This window comes from Platalea leucorodia (assembly GCF_965183815.1).
Source record: "Platalea leucorodia genome assembly, chromosome: 5".
Classification (NCBI taxonomy): domain Eukaryota; kingdom Metazoa; phylum Chordata; class Aves; order Pelecaniformes; family Threskiornithidae; genus Platalea; species Platalea leucorodia.
In genome coordinates this window covers 49,188,768-49,210,693 of record NC_138827.1, presented here as the reverse complement: position 1 = coordinate 49,210,693, position 21,926 = coordinate 49,188,768, and the positions used below count along the sequence as shown (strand labels likewise).

The window sequence follows — 21,926 nt, the reverse complement described above, 5'->3', positions numbered from 1 at the left end:
AGTCTCTTCAAATACTTGGGGAAATCAAATAAAACTATCTGGAGCAGAATCCAGAAGAAATGTTCTTCGTGTAATGGATAGTTAAACTGGGACTTCCTGCAGGATGCTGTTTGGGCTCTTTTTTGAGGGCTTTCAGCTATAGAACTATATGTGAAATAATTCTTGCTTTAAGTGCAGAGAAAATGTCGAATTACAAAGCAGTCATTCTGGAAACTACCTATAAAACGTTGTCTACAAAATAACCTCTACACTTGAAACGTCTAGCAAAAGCTTTTCACATGTCCGGTGGTGTACTGGAAATGTGTTTGTATAAAGGAGAAGTTAAGACTTGAAATGGTATAGCGTATGGTTAACTTAAAGGGTTGCTGCTTTGTCAGGCAAGTCCAAAACATTATTTCTTTGATCATTAAACATTAAATAAAACATTTTAAAATAATAACTCATTCTGCTGTTTTCTGAGGTGTTCAGAAGCTCCAGGGGACCTCTGGAATTCTGTCATGACCAATGTTCATATTTGAAGATTTCTACTACAGGGAAACATTCTCTCCTTAGGAGGAGGAAAAGCAAAAATCTTGACGAAAAAGCAGATGTTTTATGAGACGGAATGCTTATGTTTTACTTTAAATGTATTAGTTTAGCCACAAAAATTACCGGCATCTCAGTGAAAGAATCTATAATTCTGGGAGTAAATCATTACATGTTTTTTCTGGCTTGTGAGCTTGCCTTGTGCCTTGGCACTAAGTTTTTAACATCGGTTCAAACAATGTATCTGCTGTTGACTTGATGAGAGCATGATGGTTTTGGTTTTAGGTTTTTTTTTTAACCATTCAGGTTCATCTTTGTTTTCACTGTTGGTACTGAAAAATATTCACAGTTGGTGGCTCTTTCTTTTGCAGAAAGACTATAAGAAAACAGGAGAAATTGACCCTACGTCAGTCATAACTCCAAAGGACCCTGGAGACATTCCAACATTTGATGAATGGAAGAAGAAAGTCATGGAAGTGGAGAAAGAAAAGAGTAAGTTCAGGATTCATTGGTTTGGTCTAAATACAGACCACTTTGATCTTGTCTCAGATTTGAATAGTGAAACTGTCTGAATTTGGAATGCAGCCTGGAACTTCATTTTTCTACTAGAACTACATAATTGATAGTATTTATTATTCAAAAGCAGTGAGCAGCAGTTCCCTGAAAGTGAAAAGACTGTTTGTTTTTGTGGTTTGTTATAGTAGCAATATTTTCTTGTTCCTAGGTCAGTCAATGCACCCTTCTGCTGTTGGTGGGCAGCATTCCACAAAAAAGGTTCAGAAAAATAGAAATAACTATGCCTCTGTAGAGTGTGGTGCCAAAATTCTGGCAGCGAATCCAGAGGCAAAGGTAAGCATTTACTAATTATTAGTGTGTATTATTTCAGTTTACTCTTATGCAAGAAGTAGTACAAAATACACTTATTTAAAACTGAACGCTGATTTCTGAAGTAATCTTCTATTTTTGTGTTTGGGTTTATTGTGATTTTTGATTTACAAAAATTGAATGTAAACTATGATCTGTCCCTTGTTTTAAGAGGGATTGCTATGGAGAAATTTACATCTTTAAGTGAATTTGGAAGGGGGAGCAGGGTCTATGCAGTACAGAAACTGAACAAAGTTGCATTAAGTGGCTCGCCATAGTAAGTAATCTGTGATTGCCGAAAAGTAGTATGGCATACTGTCTCCTGTATATTATCTTGCTAAGAACGTTATGAAACTTGGTATTAGTCTATGTAACTAATATAAAACTTATTTCTGGAGAGAGGAGAAAAAACCCTTGGTGCTGCATTAGTATCTACCATACAATTTAAAATACTAATTCTCTTCTTTATACAGAGCACTTCAGCTATTTTGATGGAAAACATGGACCTGTATATGTTAAATCCTTGCAGTACTAAAATCTGGTAGGTTACTGAGGTTTGCTTGTATGACAGGAGTGGTTATAGTTTTCCATCACAATGGGACTGTATGTATCCTGTGGGACTGACTTGACTTTGGTGTGTCTGCCTGAAATGTGTGTGGAAGGAACTCGACACATTTAGCAGTAGACACTTTATTGTGCCCCCCATAGAATTCTGTCTCTGGTATTGAGAAGTAAGTTTAAGGGGATAACTTTAGTGTTTGTAGGTTTTGCATAATTATAATCTTGCAGAAGAGAAAGCACTGAGTGTTCAAGTAAAGATTTTGGTTTCTTTCCCCAGCTCTCAAATAATTGTAGGACACATGATCAGCATTTACCATGTACTAACTGGTATTTCAGGTGTGGTTTAAATGATGTTTGCTATCCTTAATTTTCAGTTTGGTGACTTTTTTGCCTCTGAGTACAAGATGGATGAAGCTTTTGTAGCTGCAGGTGCTATCTAGAGTAACTAAGCTAGATATGCAGGTAAATGTCACTAGTAATTTTGAAGGGAGCACAAGTGATGCCTCCTTATTGTACAGCATTTTTGTAGCGTTCTTTTATATCCAATGAAGAATGCAGTAACAAGATAAAGGACAGGGGATTGTAATTGTAGAAGGAAAAGTGCCTTTTTTTTTTTACTAATTTCCTTTTTGTCTTCAAGGTTTGTTATTGAGCTCTGTGAACCAGTCCAAGTAAAGCAGCTTGATATTGCAAATCATGAATTATTCTCTTCCACTCCTAAAGACTTTCTGGTGTCTATTAGTGACAGGTATGTTATCAAAACCTGCCCTTCTGAATGAAAACTGAAATAATTATTAAATAGATGGCTTCGTGAAGCATGATCTCTGTATGCTTGTTGTTATGCAACGTGTAATTCACTGACTTTATATGGATTCTCTTTGTGTATATTATCAATTACTAGCATTTTTTTCCCATGGAAAGGCAACTGTGAGGTCCTAGAATACATGGTTTCAGTTCTTTCCATGTTTCCTGTATTTTTTTTTCTTTGCCACCTTAAAAAGGAAAAGGAAAAATTTGTTGAAAAGTAGCGATGAAGAAGTAGAAATTATACAATAGCTAGGTAGTGGATGGCAGACCATAAAATGAACATGCCTTAACAGAATGCCGCTGGACTTGTGGGCTGTCCCCTCCCTTGTCATTCAGACCATTTTCACATGGTGTAAACTGTCTTCAATGCTGAACTCTGTCCAAAAAAAAAAAACCCAAACTATTTAAAAAAAAAAAAGTACACTACTGAGGAAGTGCAAGGGGTAAGAATGCTATGGTTGGCCGAATGGCTGATTAAAAAGTGGCTTTATTGTGTGTTAGGCAATGTTGTACCCACAGCACTTTTAGGAGTGAGCAGATTATTCTGGTATGTGAAAGAGGAGACATTCACACAGTGTATCAAAAAAACTCACTTTCTTCAGTGCTCAAAGCGTGTGGATTCTAATTTTCCAGACTTGATCTGTTGCCTATTTCTAACTCTACTTTGCTCACAGTTTTTTGCTGCTTGCTTACAATAATACTTACAACTGCCACTTCTGTGTCATGTTCTTCAGTGTTCATCTGAGGTGACTTTTTCCAGAAACTTTACTGTAGGCTAGTTGAATTTCAATAATTGGATCAAATATTGGGTTTCATCCTTCAAGGGCTTGCAAACTGTTTCAAGTTTGTGAAGAGGTACTGCAGAGGTTTTGTGTTGGGACTAGCCTTATCTTGCAACTCTTCTCTCTGTGATAAAACACATTGCTGCTATCTTGCAACTGAAAAAAAAAAAAAAAAGTATTTTTTCTGTGAAAAGGCATTTTGAGAAACTTCAGCAAATGTCTGTAAACAGTGGGTTCTTGCATTTCATTAGTTGACTCCATTGTTTTTCTTCCTAGGTATCCAACAAACAAATGGATTAAATTAGGTACTTTCCATGCCAGAGATGAGAGAAACGTCCAAAGCTTTCCTCTGGATGAACAGATGTATGCAAAATATGTTAAGGTAACTTAACACTGCAAAAGCATCCATGCTTCTCAGGAAAGGAAGGGTTTGCTGGGCTTACTCTGTATAACAGAGCATCCAGAGAAACATGTTATCAAAGCATGCTTTACCATTAATTGCACTAGTTTTGTTAGTGGCCCTAGTGTGATTGGCCGTGTACTAGACCCTTGTCACACAATGACGAGTATATTCCCGTCCTCATAATGGCAACTGAGAGGATCTTGGGAAGCACCTATTACCTTGTGTCCAAGTACATACTTAATTGCTATCTGAATTAAGGAAAATCCAGACAGCGTTCTATTCTATTTGACTTAATCAACTGTCTCCTGAATATAAAATTGCAAGTATCAACCTATTTTGTCTCTTGGCTCTAGTTGCTTTATATATACATACACACACTCCCTGGAGCACAGATTAGAATGTGCATATTCTTGATACTTTTGTGCTGTATTCCACTGTACAGTTTTAAGTGAATCTGAAAGAGTAAGCGTTTGAATTCTGGTTCTCATCAATAGACTCGAAGTGCAGTTTTGCAGTTATTCAATCATAACTGCGACTCATGCAAATTATTTAGGCTTACTGCTACTGGAGCACTTGCATGGTCTCTTGGCCTTCAAAATAACTTGAACTGGGATAAAAGCTTTTGTGAAAATATTGGGGTGTAGTGGAGGTTTAAATGAAAATAAAATACAGACTCTTAGGTCCTCTCCAGGGATGTGTTATCTTCCAATTATGGTGCTTTAAAAAAAAAAAATTTTTGGTTTGTGCTACTGAATTACGATTTGTGCTTTCATGAAGAAGTAGCTATGAATGATAGTTATTTAACTTCTCTACCCAGAAATTCTGCATGAGTCGCAAGATAAAGATTTCATTTATTTTTAATTCTGCTTTCTGGCTGAATTAATGCCTTAAGGTAGCTGGAATCTTGCAATTTCTAAGTGTGCCTAGTCTACAGAAGAAGAGTCCAAAACATTTTTCAAAAATTTTGATTTTTTGAACTGGCTTAATGAGCTTGTATCAAAAATAATGGAATTTTTTTTGTAAGAGTGCTTTTATGGGACTAGTTATCTTGATCTCACTTGCAGATTATTAACAGTCTTCATTGGTAGTGTCTACATAGTAGTTTAATAAATGCATTCTACACTTGCAAATGAATTTAGATTAAATAAATACCAGCGTGTAGTCAAGTTCTCACTAGGAATACTGATGACTGAAGCTTCTAAATGTATCATCAGATGCTCTATACGTTTTCTTCCAGTAGTGTTTCTATAAATTGAAGCGTGTTATATTGAACTTAAAGCAGCAGCAGTACATAGAATGCATGCTATGAAGGGGTTTTTTTCCTTTTGAGTCACTTTCTGTAATCTGTGCTCTTTAAGGGAAAAAAAATACACTTAGCAAATTTAATACACTTCAGTATTCTGTCTGCAATCATGCTGCCTAGAAAAACTGAGTAACTTAAGTTCATTAATAAAACACTTGTTGCATGTTACCTTCTATCTGCAAGGTACAAGGGCTAAATGAAATCTTGCTACCTAAGGCAGATGAAGTAGTATTGCAATTTTATCCTTCATAACTTGTCTTCTTAGGCATTTATAGTACTGAATTAAAAACAAAACTCTGTAGTTGCCTGTGGCATGTGTTCAGCCTTTGTACTGACATCTATTTTCCCCCCCCCCCCCCCTCTTTTCCATTCTCTCGCTTCAGATGTTCATCAAGTACATAAAGGTTAGCAACTCTTCTTTGGAATGATGAATGCATGGGGCTTGGGGTGTTCTCTACTGCGACTCAGCACTTTAATGCATGGCAAGAACAAATCTTTCAGAGTCTCTTCTGTTATGGGCAATCTACAAATCCCTTGAGTAAACAAAACTTGCAATTTCAAGATTGGATGTGTATGTTGAATGAACTCTTGACTCTGTGGGTCTCTGGAGTTTTATTTTAAGTACCTTTTATTCTTTAGGTGGAGTTGATATCGCACTTTGGATCAGAACATTTTTGTCCTTTAAGTCTTATAAGGTAATATCTTAAATGTTTTGCTTTGTCTTTCTACCTCCTTGCAGTGAGGATTAGTGTGTTTTAATAATAGCTGGGCAACAAATTCTAGTTTTCAGTTTAAGTTACTTGGAAATATTGTGAATTGAAGTAGTTGCCTAATTTACCTGCTGCATAGCATGCTTCATATCTGTTCAAAGAAGCTTTGAATCTTTATTTGATTCTCCAGTACGTAAGGAATAGTTTATATTTGCAGGGGGGGTGTTAGGAAACAAGAGCATGAGCAGCTTTACAGGAGGACATGAGCATTTCAAGGCTGACCAAGTAAAACAAGGAACAAATGGTGAACTAAAAAGAGCAGGTGTGGTGAGTGCTTTTGAGAAGCTGCTGTGTTGCATGGCACCCCAGGTACATACAGTTAGTACTGCTTGGAATATCTAAATCGGAACAACTGTGTGTGTGCAGTTCAGAGAATAATCAGCCTCTGTACTGCTCCTAAAAGATAATTTCAGTTCTTCTGTCAAAGCTATGCCAGGATTTGAACCTGGGAACTCTAGTGTTGTAAGCCAAACCATATTTTCAGTTGACAAGACTGCTTTAAATGGGATTGATTTGATTTTGGCAGAGCAGGTCAAAGAGAATATAGCATGCAAAATGAGGTAGTCATGAATAGATACTCTTGAAGTTAGTCAAAGGTGAAGCTGAAGAGGACGTGTAAGAGCTCATGAAGAGCTTAAGACAAGGAAGTCTAGGTATGAGTTCAAGTAAAGGAGGAAATGTCTCTTTGGAATTACTAGAATTAAAATTCAGGATCTTGTTTTGTTGCAGCACTTGAAAGCATGCAATGGGCTTTGTGGATATGAGTTTGTTAATATTGCTTATCAAATTATCTATTACATCAAGTAATTACATGATTAATAGACTAATATTAGGTTTTTACTTTAAAACTTTGTTCTTAGGGTATTTGGTACTAGCATGGTTGAAGAGTATGAAGAAATAGCTGATTCTCAGTATCAGTCTGAACGACAAGAACTCTTTGATGAAGATTATGGTAAGCAAATAATTTCTGGATATTTAGCCATTCAGACATGTCTCGTGCTAGTTTGGTCACTCACTGTTTCCTGCATATGAGAAATTATTTGACTGCTAAATGTACTCTTAGTCTTGTTGATGGTATTTCAGCATTTTTGCATTTATCCAACAGTCCTTTTAAGTTTTAAACCATGTGTTGTAACTGTTTGGAGGGTTACTTTAAAATGCTAGTAATAAGTCTCTGTTTTACTTGGCAGGCTAGGCATGTGCTGGCGGTAGTAAAGGATAACTAAAATAATCAAAGCAGCTCACATGAAACAGGTTTATTCTTAGTGTCCATAGCCCATTTCCTGAGATTGTATGATCAATGCTGCAAGCAATTGGGAAGGTGCTTGTTTTGGCTTGCAGACTTTGTGTTTAAATAAGAAATATGAAAACACCTACCTCCAGCTCTCATGAGGAGGAGGGGGGGGGAAACCCTATACAAAGCTCAATGAGCTGTTTGCTGCATCTGTGTCATGAATCCTGGGGAAACTGAAGCTTGAACCCTGAATCTCTGAGTTTCTTGTCTTTGGATTTCTCATTGCTTGGAGGTTGATATTTCAGTATGTAGTCTCTGACCTTTAACTCCATTCCTATTGTTTTATTTTCGTGCTGTCAAACTGACATAGTTGAATGACATGTTAAATCTTGAGGTTTATTTTCTTTGCCCATGACATTTAATTTTGATAGTCATAAGTGTTCTTCTTCATACATAGATTATCTCTTGGATTACAATACAGGGGAAGAAAAATCTTCAAAAAATCTCCTTGGTTCTGCTACAAGTGAGTATGATTTATTAGAAAGATTATTGCTGTGCTGAAACAAAATGAACTATTTGAAAGTGGAATGACATTTTTGCCATGCAACAGCTATGACTTTCTTATTTTTCTGCTGAAACAATTTATTGTGATTCCTATTTAATTGCATATGAATAAATAGTAACAATTTGAAGTTGAGGTATCATTCAAAAGTTCTAAAAATAGAACTTTCCAGATCTCTATTTTTTGGAAACTTCACTTTCTGTACTTAGGGATCCTGAACACTTAAAAATAGGAATGTTACCTAGGGCTGTAGGTAACCAGTATTAAAGTGCTGTAGAACCTTAATTATTCAGAACTTGAAAATCTGTGCTTAATTAAGGTGCCTTATTTATAGAGGGCAATACAAAGATTTACTTTGTACAACTTGAAAGGAAGGGATGGAGAACACTTTCTGAGGAGGCTTTATGTAAATATTGTAGCTTCTATGTTCTTAAGAGCTGTGTATTTTTTTGAGACAACTAACGGCTCTTGACTGTCTGTCACTTTTCCATTGGTAGACCTCTAGATGTGGGGTTTGTTTGGGTAAGAATGCTTGAATATTCAGTTTTAATGGTATTATTAACTGCTGAATTATTTAGGATAGTATCAGCTACCACACAACTTCTTCTAAAGAGCTCTTATACCGTACCACTCTTCCTTCTGTCCCAGTTAGTGACGATTTGTTACTGTAGTGTAGATTTGCACTCAAAATGAATGCTGTTTGTACTCAGGCTTTCCTTTCATCCCATAGTGGATCAGAGCTGCAGAGTTCTTTCCTACTATTTCCTAGAAGGTAGTTGTCACTTAAGAACGAAAAGATCATGGCTAGGAATATTGCACAGCTTAGTGCAGTTTTCAGAGAAATAGATAGTAGAAAAGACAGTCTATTTCTAAATGTTAGCCTCTGACAGATGAGAGAAAGCAGTACATTCTTCCCTGATGCTGCTTATCTCTTATCTGTGACTTTCAAAGTTTCTATCTTCAAGCTATTCTTGATGAGGTGTATTCACATGTTCTGTCTGCAAGTGCAGTATTGCAAGGTTTTTTTGTTCACAGTCTGAAAAATGCAGTGACTTTTCTATTGCTTTTTTAGAGTACTAAAGCTATGATGAAAAGATTTGAAACACCTGTTACTGATAGTGCTTTTAGAAAGACAGCTGAGCACTGAAACATTGCAGTGATCATTATTTACTTCTGGCTGGTGGATCTTGTTATTGAGACCTTTCATCTCTGGCAGGGTAGTCAGTGTTCCTTTTTTTGAAGGAGTACTGTGTTTGAGTGTTGGTTTTTTGTGCTGCGTTTTTTATATGTGCATGCTTGGACAAATGTGATGGAATTCCATTTTGCATTGTTTGTCTTTAAATACTGATACACAGTAAGGAAGAGGGACCTCTGAGGAGGAGATAGTGGGCTTCTTGGACATTTGATCTCTTAAGAAGTATTTTAGTCTTCCGCTAGTCTAACCTGTGAGGGTAGCTCACTGTTCTTCCTCCTGCCACTCTCCTAGACTGGCAAGCTCCTATACCAACTCTTAATTCTCCCTCCTTTTCTGCTTCTCCATCAATAATAAGAAACAATTCATACTTCAAGTTTAACATCTTTTGTTTATCATGACTTTTCAAAGAATACAGCCCCAGATAAATAATGTAATTCAGGAATGTAGTCTCTGATGCGTTTTGGAGGAAAGGCAGAACCAAGGTTCTGAACAGAGCTTCCTGGAGTGCAAGCAATTTGTCATTACTACTAAAATGCCTCTCTAACTTTATGAACTTATCCACGTAATGTACAGTACAGATGTATGTTGGTGGGTGGGGGAGAAATGGGCAAAATTGGGCCAACTTTCACATGTTTACAATAAGGTGCCCTTTCCCTGTTCTTCGCCTTCTAAATAAGCCTGGCAATGATGTTTGTTTTCAATATCAAGACCAAAGAGTTAGCTGTATCTAATATATGTGCTGATATAGAAGAGACCCTCTTTGCACTTACTTCTGTAAATTTTGGGGTGACAAAACTGTTCTACTTAAGATTATTCAAAAAAAAAAAAAAATCTAAGCCAGATCTGTGGATATTTGTTATGGTTTTCTTCCAGTTGCCTTGACTGCATTCAGGTAACAGATTGTAAAGTGTAAATTTTCTTCTTCAAATATTAAAATAGTTAGAATTGTTATGTTGCAGCAGTATCAGAGCCAAAAATAAGATTCGGGATTAAGGAGGGAGGTATGATGCAAAATGGCAGAGATTCCAGCTTAGTTTGAATGAATCTGTAGTTTTCTTTATCTGTCCTCCTGTGGACATCTGTGTTCAAAGGCAGAATTCTGTCTTGCTCATTTAGCAAATGACATTTCTTGAGTCATTTCTTTAGTGCTATTATGACAAATGATCCAACCTGTCTTTATTAGAGCTCCTCCGTTTGAGTGTTCAAGCTCTAAATTTCTGGCTTGAGACCTCCCTCAGTGGGTTCACACACTCAGATGGTCAGAAAATTCCATGCTTAAATATTCCTCTGTTTGTCTTACTGTTCCTTGGTTTCAGTGGACTAACGATCAGTGAGCACTTCTCACTGGTGTTAGGTCTAGCTGGTAAAGGTTAGATATGGGTTTTCAAATATAGGTTTCTAGCTTATAAACTTATCCCTTAAAAGCAAAAGATGCATCCAGTGTAGTAGAACTACTAGATTTTTTTTTTATGTCCTTATGCTGTATGCGTTTCAAGCAAGTGTTACAAAATAGCAGATTACTCAGTGGTGCTAACTTCTGGACCCTCTGAATATGTCCCCTTTTGATTAGTTGTTTTCTCTTCTAGATGCTATCCTAAGTATGGTGAATATTGCTGCTAATATGCTAGGAGCCAAAACTGAAGAGTCATCTGAAGCTGAAGGTATGGGTTTTTTTTTGATGACAATCACTCTGGAAAGTTTTAATTTCTTTTATTTTGTTTTTTCTTGTGAGGAGTTGGATGATCTATGTTTAAATGACTTTTTCACCTTTTATGGGACACCTGATTTGTGCTGTAGACTTCTTATCCTACTGACTGTGAAAAGTGGAACAAAGATGCTGAATTTGCTGAGAAAGGGAACCGATACAAAGATAACATACATGTTTGTTCAGCTGTATTCTGAGATCTTTACTCTCTGTATTACCCAGCTTCAGTTGTAAAGTCTTAACTTGCTGCTTCTTCCTGGAAATATTTTGGGACTGTTCATAACACTGTATACATAAACTGTCAGTAGCACTTTCATTCAAATAACTTTGACATCTGCAGTTAATTTGGTGGTGCAGTTAATAATCTAAAAAAAACCAAACAAACAAAAGTTCATTGAGAACAAACGTAGTTCTTGAATTTTTATGTTCACGCTTTCCTCCTTCCTGTAGCAGGGAACGAAACTGTGTCTGAAAATGTCACTGCCACCTCTGCAACTTCAACAGCTGCACCAAGGCTACCTGAACCAACTCCTGTTCCTTCACCAGAGTAAGTGATGGGTGTTGGGGTTTTTTCAGTGTGTTCCTAGCAGAGACTGACATGCACCAGTCTAGAAGCTTTGGTAGTAGAATGCTCAGATATGGCACACTGCCTTAAATGAGTAAAAAGGCAAGTATTTGGTGAAATCTGTAGTATGGTAATGTACTAACTAGGGAAATTTATTGCTTTAGTTACTGTTTATAGCTATTTCCATTATGATATGTTTTGTTCTAACACTTTACTAAATGTCAAAATGCATCACTAACTTTGTCAGTTGTTTGTATTACTTTGTTTAGAAGAAGTAGGAGGAGTGTTTTGCCCTTGGCTATTGCAGATTTCTTGGGTGGAAACTGACGTAATATTCTTCCAGGTTTTGCAGGCTGTCTCCTGCAAGGGAGACTAATTAGGAATGTAAGTTGTATTGCTGAAACTTCAGCTAAATTGTATTGACAAAAATTCTGTTTTAGAAGCTCATATTTTTTTGCTAGGCTTTCCTTGATGAAAATATGTATGCAAAGATAGGGAATTAGGTTGGGAGGAGGAGTTGTATATAGATACTACGTGTGTGTGGTTCCTTCCCCCCCCAGTTGATTACAATTGTTTAGAATTGATCTGGCCACTTAGAGCTGAGACTCTATAATATTCTATAATAGACTCTCTTAAAATGTTAAGACATGACTTGTGCTGTATTTAGTGGTTTTATGGTTTCCTAGCACTCTGATTGTTGAGAGACTGAGGAAGGTCAGTGGGAAGGCTGTGATTCTTGCATTTGAAGATTGCAGCAGAAGAGTAAGATGCTTGCTATGTAAGAACTTACTGATATTTGAACTGGTGACTTTTTCAGGGGTGAGGGAAGGGGCAATATCTGATTGAGAAGGCTTGCTCTTTCAGAAGCAAGGGTTGAAATAATTTGTTTGCAAATTGGGATTGAAAAACACCAGAGAAAATACTAACTTACAGAATCTCTGACTATATCCAAACTGGCCTTTGGTCACTGGAATAAGCTTTGCTAATTTTCTAAGAGATCCTGCTTTTGCAGTCTTCCAGAGCAGGCATGTAAAACTGTTGAAGTAACTTCCTGTCTTTAACTCTTTGTTGTAGACTTGTTACTACAGATATTCCACAAATAGATAAAGAGCAACTAATTGTGGATTTGACAAAAGAAAGTCCTATTGTTCAGCTAGTACAAGAGTATGAAGAAGACACAAGCCAGTCAACGGTAACCTTGCTGCCCAGTGACGATCAGGAAGAAGAAGCATTGGCATGGTTTGAACTTGAGACAGAAAAGTACTGCTATGACATAGCAACAGCATGTTGTATTTCCACCTTTTCAGAATACCTGTTTAAATGGTGTTCAGTTGCAGTAGCCATGTATCGGCAGCGTAGTAAAACTGACAGTAAACAAGGGCAAGATTACTCTGCTGATGGTCAGCAGCCACAGGTGGTTCTGACCGAATCTATACATATGTCAGTAGATGAGCCTCTGCCCGAGCAATTAGACAGCAAAGTTGAGAGACCATCTGGACCTGCTGTTGCAGTTGACTTCAGCAGTGTGGTCCATGAGGACATCAGTAATGAGACCACAGATTCCATTGAACTGGAACCAAGCCATCCTCAAACTGTCTCTCAATCCCTTCTCTTAGAAGTTACTTCTGAAGTTAAGCCATTGCCAACAACAGACATGGCATTGGAGCCTGCAAAAGAAGATGCAGGCCAGGTAGCACCAAGGGTGACTCCCCAGGTGGATATAGCTGAGACGAGTGCAGAAACAGAAAAGGCTGAGAGCTCTGTTGCAGAAGAAAACCCTGTAGTTTCTGAGACCAGTGTGGCCACTGAGGTAAAGGAGATGACCACAAGAGAGACTACTGCTACTCCAGTGATTTTAAAGCCTACAGAGACTGTTCTGCAGCCTGAATACACACTGGGCGTGTTAGCCAGCGATGCTGGGGAAGGAAAGGAAAGCACTCCAGAAGTGCAGAAACCTGTTTTGCCTGCTGTTGAGTCTTCTGTATCTACTGAAACAAAGGAGGATGATCAGGCAACTGAAGAAGCTTTAATGGCAATTCCCGTCTCTGGGGGACCACAGAGAACAGCTACAGACTTCTATGCTGAATTGCAGAATTCAACAGATCTTGGCTATGCTAATGGAAATCTTGTTCATGGATCGAATCAAAAGGAGTCCGTCTTCATGCGCCTTAATAATCGCATAAAAGCCCTAGAAGTAAACATGTCTCTCAGCAGCCGTTATTTAGAAGAACTTAGTCAGAGGTAAGTCTGAGGAAGACTGGTAAGAGTCTTATCGGATGTAAACATGATTTTAGCCAGCTATACAAAGGAACATACACATATGGAAAGCAGTACAGTGGAAGCAGAGTATAACATAAATCACAGCATAAAGCTTTATGGAAAACTGAGAAAAGTACCTAATCCTAGGTGGCTACTGGAGACCTAGATGTCTGTGGGTGACAGGGGTTCTTTTTCTGTATTTTAGATACAATCACGTTTATTTTGTTTTGAGGAATATTGCTGTGGGTTTTTATAAAAGGATGAAGTGTTGCCAGGATGTAAGCACTAATCCTGTCCATAATTCTTTCACCAAAAGGGCATATCCTCCTGTTGCTGTTACACTGAATGATGCAGATCTACAATGCTTTCTTTACTGAATTGATTGTTTCCACTTGAACTACCGTGTTATCTGTAATAACTCTTGTTGAAGAAAGGAGCATGGAGAGGGAACCAAGAACTTTCTGTGAGGGATGGGTGTATATTAGCGTTATATATCTGTGGTGCTCCTTAGCCATAGGAGAATCAGAAAATGTACCCATTTCAGAATAGGTTCCAAGGAAGGGACTCTCAGTTATATTTACTGTTGTGTTGTCTGTCCTGGCAGTTGTGTTTGCAGAGAATTCTCCATAGTGAATTCCAGTAAATTGGCGCTAAGCTCTAAGGTGTTGAAATAGATTTGACTTTAACCTTGAAAAAAAAAAAAAAAAAAAAACCACAAAAAAAAGACACACATCTCTGTTTTATGTGTGAAACTTTAAAAGAAATACTACTTGATATTTAAATAAAACTTCTTTGGGCAAAGAGATGTTTTCTGCTGGCATAGCTGTATTTTCTGAAGACAAATCTAGTGCAGAGGAGTTTTATGAACTAACACTTCAGACCTTTACGCTCTTTGTTTTAGGTACCGAAAGCAAATGGAAGAAATGCAGAAGGCTTTCAATAAAACAATAATAAAACTTCAGAATACTTCAAGAATAGCAGAAGAGCAGGTATGGTTTGTTGGAGTACTTAAGTGTTTTCCTAATTAGGAAAGCTTGCTTTTAAGAAAGAGTTTCAAGGAGGTGCAGAAATTCTCTTTAAATTGAGGATTTTTATTAGCTGCATGTCTGCCTTTTAAAAGCATCCATTCCATACTTCCCAATTTTTTTCTCTGTAATAAAATTTTTAGATACGTTGCCAGTTGTTTTAGAATAAAGCCATTTCCAGCTCTGTTTTCTGATTTTGTATTTGAAGAAAAAATCAGTTGTCAGCTGGTAATGGTTAAAACTCTTAAATGTCTTTATCAATGAAAAAGTTATCCAGGTCATTTCCAACCCTTGTTTCCTGGTTGTAGATGTACTCGAAACGCTTTTTTTTTTTTTAACTTGTTTATTTTCATCTCTGATTTAAAGTATAGATAGACAATTGCCCTGATGCTGCTTAAGAGACCTAGCCTTTAGAAAGGGGGAGGGGTACAATAATGGCTAATGCCAAATTTGCATTTGAAAGTGTAGTGCATTTAATAAAAGCTTTAGTTCATTCTTTAAAATGTGATTTAAGGAAGTGGGAGCTGAGGGATGTTTTTCCTGCTCTGCCATCCTAGCTTTCCTGAGCAGCTGTGAAATATAGCGCAAACTGTAGTGCTGAATAATCACCAAAGCAACTGTGCCTGTGGCATAGCAGACTTAATCCCAAACTGTCTGAAAATTTCCAAAATGGGTCCCAGGCCTGTAGTTTGCTCATCCATCAACAGTGAAGTAAATAGCAGTTTCCCTGAGATCATTTGCATGCTCTCTTCTGCTTTTTTTTTTTAACAGTATCAAATGCTGGTCAGTCAGAGGCGCTCCTCTTGCTTAACCTCCCTTGATATTCTGCTCACCTTTCTTAATTTCACATGGGATTAAGAATCTTGTTAGGGCTCTTTCTGGGAAGGAGGTGATAGCTGCAAAGGACTTGTTCCTGGCTGGCTTGGGCTCCTGTCATTAAGTGGCTGGCTACCTGATTGCTGAACAGAAGCTGTGCATCAGCCCTCAGACTTTAGCTGTGCCAGGTCATCTGTGTGTGTATTTTGTAACACGACAGTGCTCAGCTTCGTGGTAGTTATTGCGTGGAGCTGGCTACTTAATCTGCCTTTAATGAAGATAGTAGAAGTCACTGTAACGAAATGGCCTTGGCATAATGTTACAAAACGTTATTTGATAAGTGAAAATGTTGATGTTTTTAAGTGTGTATATGACTAATACTGCTTAAGCAGTTTCAAATGTGATATGAAAGTTGTGTTGAAAACAATGCTGAATAAGTCACGTGGCTACAAATACCTGGCTGTGTCAGACAGAACAGTAACTCGGTACATGCGAGACTATATGATAGTGGGAACCTGACAACTAAATAGCATGGCCATGACTTTCTTTAATACAGGATCAGCGGCAAACAGAAGCCATCCAGCTGTTACAAGCACAGCTCACCAACATGACGCAGCTAGTTTCTAATCTGTCAACAACTGTGGCGGAATTAAAACGTGAGGTAATTATAATTCAGCAATATGGCATGAGAACTCAAAGGAAACAGATGCATAAACGTATCTCAATTTGAAGAGGCCTGGAGTGTTTACACGAAGCTTTTCATCTGAGAAGTTGTCTGTAGTGTTGCTTTCAGCCTACTTTAGCAGCTGGCCAGGGGAGGGGAGGAAAGCTTGAGTAGCTTGAGCTGTATTGTGCACAGCAAGATGGGTAATAATTTCTACTACAGCCCTACTAGCAACACGATTGTAGTCGGAGCTAGGGATAAAGATAAGACTTAGTTAGAATAACTTAATATCTCAGCCTTCCTGTAGTGCATTGGAATTGGTATTGTTCTGTGAAATGATTCTTGATGAAATTAGAGTAACCACTGACTTCGAAATGGCAATAATGGGATTTGTTGCCCATATAGAATGTTTGACCTGTATCAGAGGGAATGGTAAAGTTCACGCTTCCAGAACTTTTCTGGCACTTGCTGCGTTATGTAATGAGTTGTATTGCATGGCTTTGTTACACAGCTTCAGTAAAGCGGGATGCTTTGCAGTGTCCAGCACTTATATTGCCCACTTAAATATTAACAGATTCTTGCCATAGCAGGTTTAGTGTGCAAGAGCGTACTGGCCAGTGTTAGAACTGGGCTGTAATAACAGACGAGTATGTGGAGGGTTGCACTCTTAGCTACTGAGTGGGAGGCTCGTATGGCTAAGGCACCCTTCTCCTTTCCCCTCTGGCTATTGTGATCTTTTGAGATTAGGGAATCTTGGCAACAATATTAGGAACATGTTCTCTCAGATGTTTACATTCTCCAGCAACTGTGCAGTTCATTTTTTTTAAACATTATCTGCAAAATACTCTTGGATTTCAGCTTCCGTATAATTCTAATAAGCTTCATCTGTCAATCTTCAGAAGTGAACATACTTGAAAAAATCCTTCTGCTACGTTGTGAAATGGAAGAGTAGTCAGAAAGATAAAACCCATTGAATCAAGTGAATATAATATTTATTCTCTGAAGTACTGCAATGTCAGCTGATGAAAAGCATCACATAAAATTGAGATAGTATTACATCCATGCCAACTGTAAAGCAGAGAAGTTGCTTTCTTAGTACACTTTCTTATGGAAGTATATTACTTTCAGATAGGTTTGAATGCTCTTTGCAAGGGGCAGCTGCTTCTTTAAGTTATGGTAGTATTGTAGCCAGTGAAATCTTGTCTTGTGTTACCAGCTAGTGGCTTTCAGCCTTCACTCTTTGAATGCTGTGTAGCCAGTAGACTACATCAAACCTCTGAAAAAATACTCAAATTTGGACAAGTGTTTAGTGAAATTGGAGGAAAGTGACTTGAGAACATGTCTATTGTGTTCTTTTAAAGATTTTAACATTTTAAACACAAGATTAATAGCATCATTAAATTATTCTTTGTCTTTAACAACTATATCAAATTCTTCTAGGTTTCTGATCGGCAGACTTACCTTGTGATTTCTCTGGTTCTCTGTGTCATTCTGGGCTTGGTGCTTTGTGTGCAGAGGTGCAGAAGCACTTCTCAGTTCTGTGAAGATTACCTCTCAAAAATTCCCAAAAGTAATCACTACCCTAGCCCCAAAAGGTAAGGTATTTATATTTGAAAATTAATTGTTCTTGCTGCTTTTATTGGTATTTCCTAAATCCTCTGGGACTGGCACAGTTGCTTTAATTCTGAGTCTTCTTTCTGCAAACACAAAACTGATAGCAAAGAGCCATTACTGCTCTGTAGTAACGCTCTCCTAGGAGCGTTTTGGAGCTACTACACTTAACATGCCTTGATAGGTTATTGCAAGTATAGCACTGTGTCTGTTTGCCAGGCTTTCTTGGGCACCTCAGTGAATAATTCTGTCTTTCTGGCAAAGATTTTTCTTAATGAAAAATGCATATGCCGAAGTCCTGAGAAAAATGTGTTTGAAAAAACTTTGTGGGTTTTGTTTCCTAGATGCTTTTCCTCCTATGATGATATGAATTTGAAAAGAAGAACTTCTCTTCCACTGGTCAGATCACAGTCTTTTCAGCTAGCTGGTAAAGAAGGTATTATTCACATATCGTACATCTAGTATCTGGTGTTACTCTTTAGTGCTATACAGTGTGTGTGTTACTGCAAGCGTCTGAAAGTGGAGTTGCAGGTTAATGTCAAAGTACACTGGGTTATAGTAGCGCTCGTATACGTTCTGTAGGACAAGGTGGTTCATGAACAAGTTACCAGACACTCACAGAACTGTGCTAAATTATGCTAAAACATTAAATGTAGTCTTTGCTGTCATTTATACTCTACAGATGTTTTCTTGGGGTTAGTAGCAATCCATGCAGGCATTCAGGTCTACAAAGCCATGAAGCTTGCAGAAAGTGGCTTTTTTTTTTTTTTTTTTTTTTTTTTAATGCTAGACATGGGAAGACTTCCCTATGTCTCAGAAGCCCTGATGGCCTGTCTTTGAAACTTGGCAGATATTTAGGATTGAAATTTATCAACTGTAGTAAGAAAATTTAGACTATTTATCTTGGCTGGGGTATGAGGAATGATCTGGTCTTTTCAGTATTCGTGTTAAACTCGGGACAACTGAATTTTGATTTCTTAGGCCGTCATCATCATGCAAAACCAAAAGTGTTGCAGATTACAGTAACTACGAAGTATGCAGCTGACACTGCTTTTCTGGGTGCAGCAAACTTGCTTCACGGGTTTTTGTACTGTGAATAAAACTGCATGAAAACTCGTGAGTTGAATTGGGAGCATTTTGCGATAGATACTAACTAAGGCGTAGACTATTTTTTTTGCAAAACCATGCTTTTTACGAATTCTCCCCTGCTTCAGCTTGGAAGAATGATTTATAAAGCGCTGATGGAGGAATGCCAGACTGGTCTCATGTCAGTCTGAACATCTGTGTCCTTGATAGGTACACATGCTTGTAGTATCTGTCCTGTCATGGGCAGGCTGCACATTAAACACCATTATATTGGTAACAGTTCATTTTTGTAGAAGCTATCTTCTGCTGACTATTGTTCCTTTTCCCCAAGGGGTGTTCTCTGCACCTCTCCTATGGCCCAATCTATCAGGAGGTCAAGTGTACATCACTGACAGCTGCCATGGCAGCATACAGGAATTCCTCGGTGTTGACCTCACTTTGTGTTCAGCTGTTGCACCTCCATTAACTTATAATGGGAGCAAAAATGTGTGTGATAACTGGAATGTTTTGTTATGCCATTATTTATTTAGAACAGTGGCGCTCTAGAGCTGGCAGTGTCAGGACTGCTAAATTTATGTTCCCTCTCTTACAGTGGATCCAGAGGACCTGTACATTGTAGAACCCCTGAAGTTTTCCCCAGAGAAGAAGGTACGGTGGCGGGAGGTGGGGGGGCAGGCGGAGCTGAGCGTGTTTCTGCCGGCAGGTGGTGCATGTCTCAGCTGCTCTCCTCTGCACCGGTTCCTAGGCTTGGTTTTTACGCTCTGCTTGCCTTCCAGAACCTAACTGTTTCTCTTTCTACTTGTGGTTTCAGAAAAAGCGTTGTAAATACAAAAGTGAAAAAATAGAGACTATTAAGCCAACAACAGAGCCTCTGCAACCAATAGCCAACGGGGAAATTAAAGGAGGGAAGCCGTTTACGAACCAGAGGGACTTCTCTAACATTGGGGAGGTTTATCACTCTTCGTATAAGGGTCCTCCATCCGAAGGAAGCTCCGAAACTTCATCGCAGTCTGAGGAGTCCTATTTTTGTGGCATTTCAGCGTGTACGAGTCTGTGCAATGGACAGACCCAAAAGACAAAAACTGAGAAGAGGGCTATAAAACGAAGACGGTCTAAAGTTTCAGACCAAGGGAAGCTCATAAAAACTCTAATACAGACTAAGTCAGGGTCAATGCCAAGCCTGCATGACATAATCAAAGGAAACAAAGATATAACAGTGGGAACACTTGGTGTCACGGCAGTTTCTGGACACATCTAAAACTAGCTGAACTTCTCAAACAGGAGAGTGTTTGTTCGTTTGAGAACAGTCTGTGGTATTCTGTGGGAGGATAGTGGGAGACGAAGAGCTCGACTAATTGGAAAGTATTCAGAAATTTGGTTTCTGCCTTTTTAAATAGATGGGATTGTGTCAATCTTGGCTATAAGCTGCAGCTTTACAAGGCTGATAATTTCCTATGAGAACAGCTTGGGGGGAGGGAGGGCAGGGTTCATTTTATAAAGGTTTTTTTTCACAGTTCCTGGGGCAGAGATTTTTTGAAGCCCAGTTTGTTGGGTGGAATAGGGATAAAAGCCTAATCCTCTTCCTTTAGCTTTGTTCCTATTTCTTGCACCTTCCCATATTTATGTGCCTTTTGTCTATTTATAATGCCACTGGAAGAGGGGAGATACAATTGTTTGTCATTTGATTTATTTTGTAATTTCTCTAGTTTTTTTGAAGATGCAACACTACAGTGCTGTAAAGGGACATGTGTTGGCCTTCAGCTGGACTCAGTAATGTGGACTGGATACTGTAAAAATACTAATAGATGGACTTGCCTGACTAGGCTCTGGTTTTGCAAACTCGGTTGAGGAAAATATCTTGCTGGGGATGGTAATCACATTTATTTCCACCTTCAGTTACAAATCAGAGCTGTAGGCCGATGTACTAAATGAATGACAGTTGCTCTTTAGGATTTCCTGCGTACGATGGGATCTTAGGCTGACGAATGCATTTGTTATCTAAATTGCCTGCTGTAGTTCTCTGAAGGAAGTGAATGGGGAAGGCTCACTGCTTCTCTGCTGAGAGTTTGGGGGAAAAAGCTCAGCTGAAGAACGTGCAGGCGAGCTCGTGCAGCTGGGCCGTTCGCCGTGTGAGCTCTGGGTGTGTTGAGTTTGCAAAGCCTTGAAGTCTGACCAGTCAGGCTGGTTCAAAGTGGATATTTCTGTAACGTTTGCTTTTGTATTGGCTAACAAATGTGCAGTGTTTGTATGGTTGGTATTTTCATATCCAAGTGTTTTTTATTTTGACTGTGATTGTATATTTGGATACTATAGGATGTGTGATTGCTAAAATGTTGAGTGTGTATCTGAGCGAGTGGAGCAAAAGGTTATTCCTTTTGGCAGGTGTTACAGGTTCACATTGTAAAAAATAAGTTAACTTATTGAGCACTTTTAGTGGTACCCTTTTTAACAGATCTAATGCCTTTCCTGGGTATTGTATGTAATGTGACTTATTTAAAGCCTTTGGTTTTTTTGCTGCTTTCTTGTTAGTTTATGAATACTTTAAGGTGATGTACTTTTGGAGTTGATCTGCACAATTAGCCAGTCAGAGCACAGGAACCAGACGTGTCGAACGTGAATTCAGAAGGGTTTCAAACCTGGTTGAGGAAAATACACACCACCTGAGTGCAGCATACAGTGTTGTGGAACAAGAGTATGTAACTACAGAGCTGTAGTGCCATTAGAAACTGTGAATTTCCAAATAAATCTGAACACTTTGTCTTTAATTTACTGGCATTTTTCCTTTGAAAATGAAACTTGTGGCTTAATTTCTTTTCTGAGAAGGACTAGTCTTTAAATTTCAGTGCAGAACTAGGACTGGGGTCCTTTGGGCCATAATAAGGGGTTCACAAACTTGTCAGCCTAGATGTGTTCCTCTGTTTAAAAAAAGAAAAGGAAGTGTGCTTTCCTTTGCTGCCCTGGCAGTCACTGAGCGGTGGCTCTTGTCAAGAAGAATCAGCTGAAGCTGGACACGACCGAATTCTTAAAACAGCCCATCGTCACTGTCTGGCTACAAACCGAAGCCTGGCAGACCTAGACTATGCCGATAGGTGTAGAATGAGGCCAAATGAGTCATCGTGCAGTATGCCGGTGACAAACGTGTCTCTAACAGAGGGGGGGTATTTTTCCTTGGTTTTAGCTGGCCTGTAA

At 38.4% G+C, this 21,926-nt stretch overlaps 1 protein-coding gene across 4 annotated transcripts in view; it reads left to right on the top strand.

Moving 5' to 3' along the window:
* The window catches only part of SUCO (SUN domain containing ossification factor), a 42,553-nt gene extending 21,036 nt beyond the window's left edge, over positions 1-21,517 (top strand). For 2 of the 4 annotated variants that reach the window (XM_082314279.1, XM_082314276.1), the window contains 18 exons: positions 897-1,017; positions 1,250-1,374; positions 1,863-1,930; positions 2,591-2,698; positions 3,816-3,921; positions 5,629-5,649; positions 5,885-5,940; positions 6,876-6,967; positions 7,707-7,772; positions 10,593-10,667; positions 11,162-11,258; positions 12,351-13,517; positions 14,437-14,524; positions 15,933-16,037; positions 17,481-17,635; positions 17,996-18,087; positions 19,330-19,385; positions 19,549-21,517. In XM_082314279.1, coding sequence (XP_082170405.1) covers positions 897-1,017; positions 1,250-1,374; positions 1,863-1,930; positions 2,591-2,698; positions 3,816-3,921; positions 5,629-5,649; positions 5,885-5,940; positions 6,876-6,967; positions 7,707-7,772; positions 10,593-10,667; positions 11,162-11,258; positions 12,351-13,517; positions 14,437-14,524; positions 15,933-16,037; positions 17,481-17,635; positions 17,996-18,087; positions 19,330-19,385; positions 19,549-19,995 — 3,045 coding nt within the window. In that variant the 3' untranslated portion in view covers positions 19,996-21,517. The remainder of the gene's footprint in view (positions 1-896; positions 1,018-1,249; positions 1,375-1,862; positions 1,931-2,590; positions 2,699-3,815; positions 3,922-5,628; positions 5,650-5,884; positions 5,941-6,875; positions 6,968-7,706; positions 7,773-10,592; positions 10,668-11,161; positions 11,259-12,350; positions 13,518-14,436; positions 14,525-15,932; positions 16,038-17,480; positions 17,636-17,995; positions 18,088-19,329; positions 19,386-19,548) is intronic. The other 2 variants (XM_082314277.1, XM_082314278.1) reach the window with 2 other exon arrangements.
* The last annotated feature ends 409 nt before the right edge of the window (positions 21,518-21,926 follow it).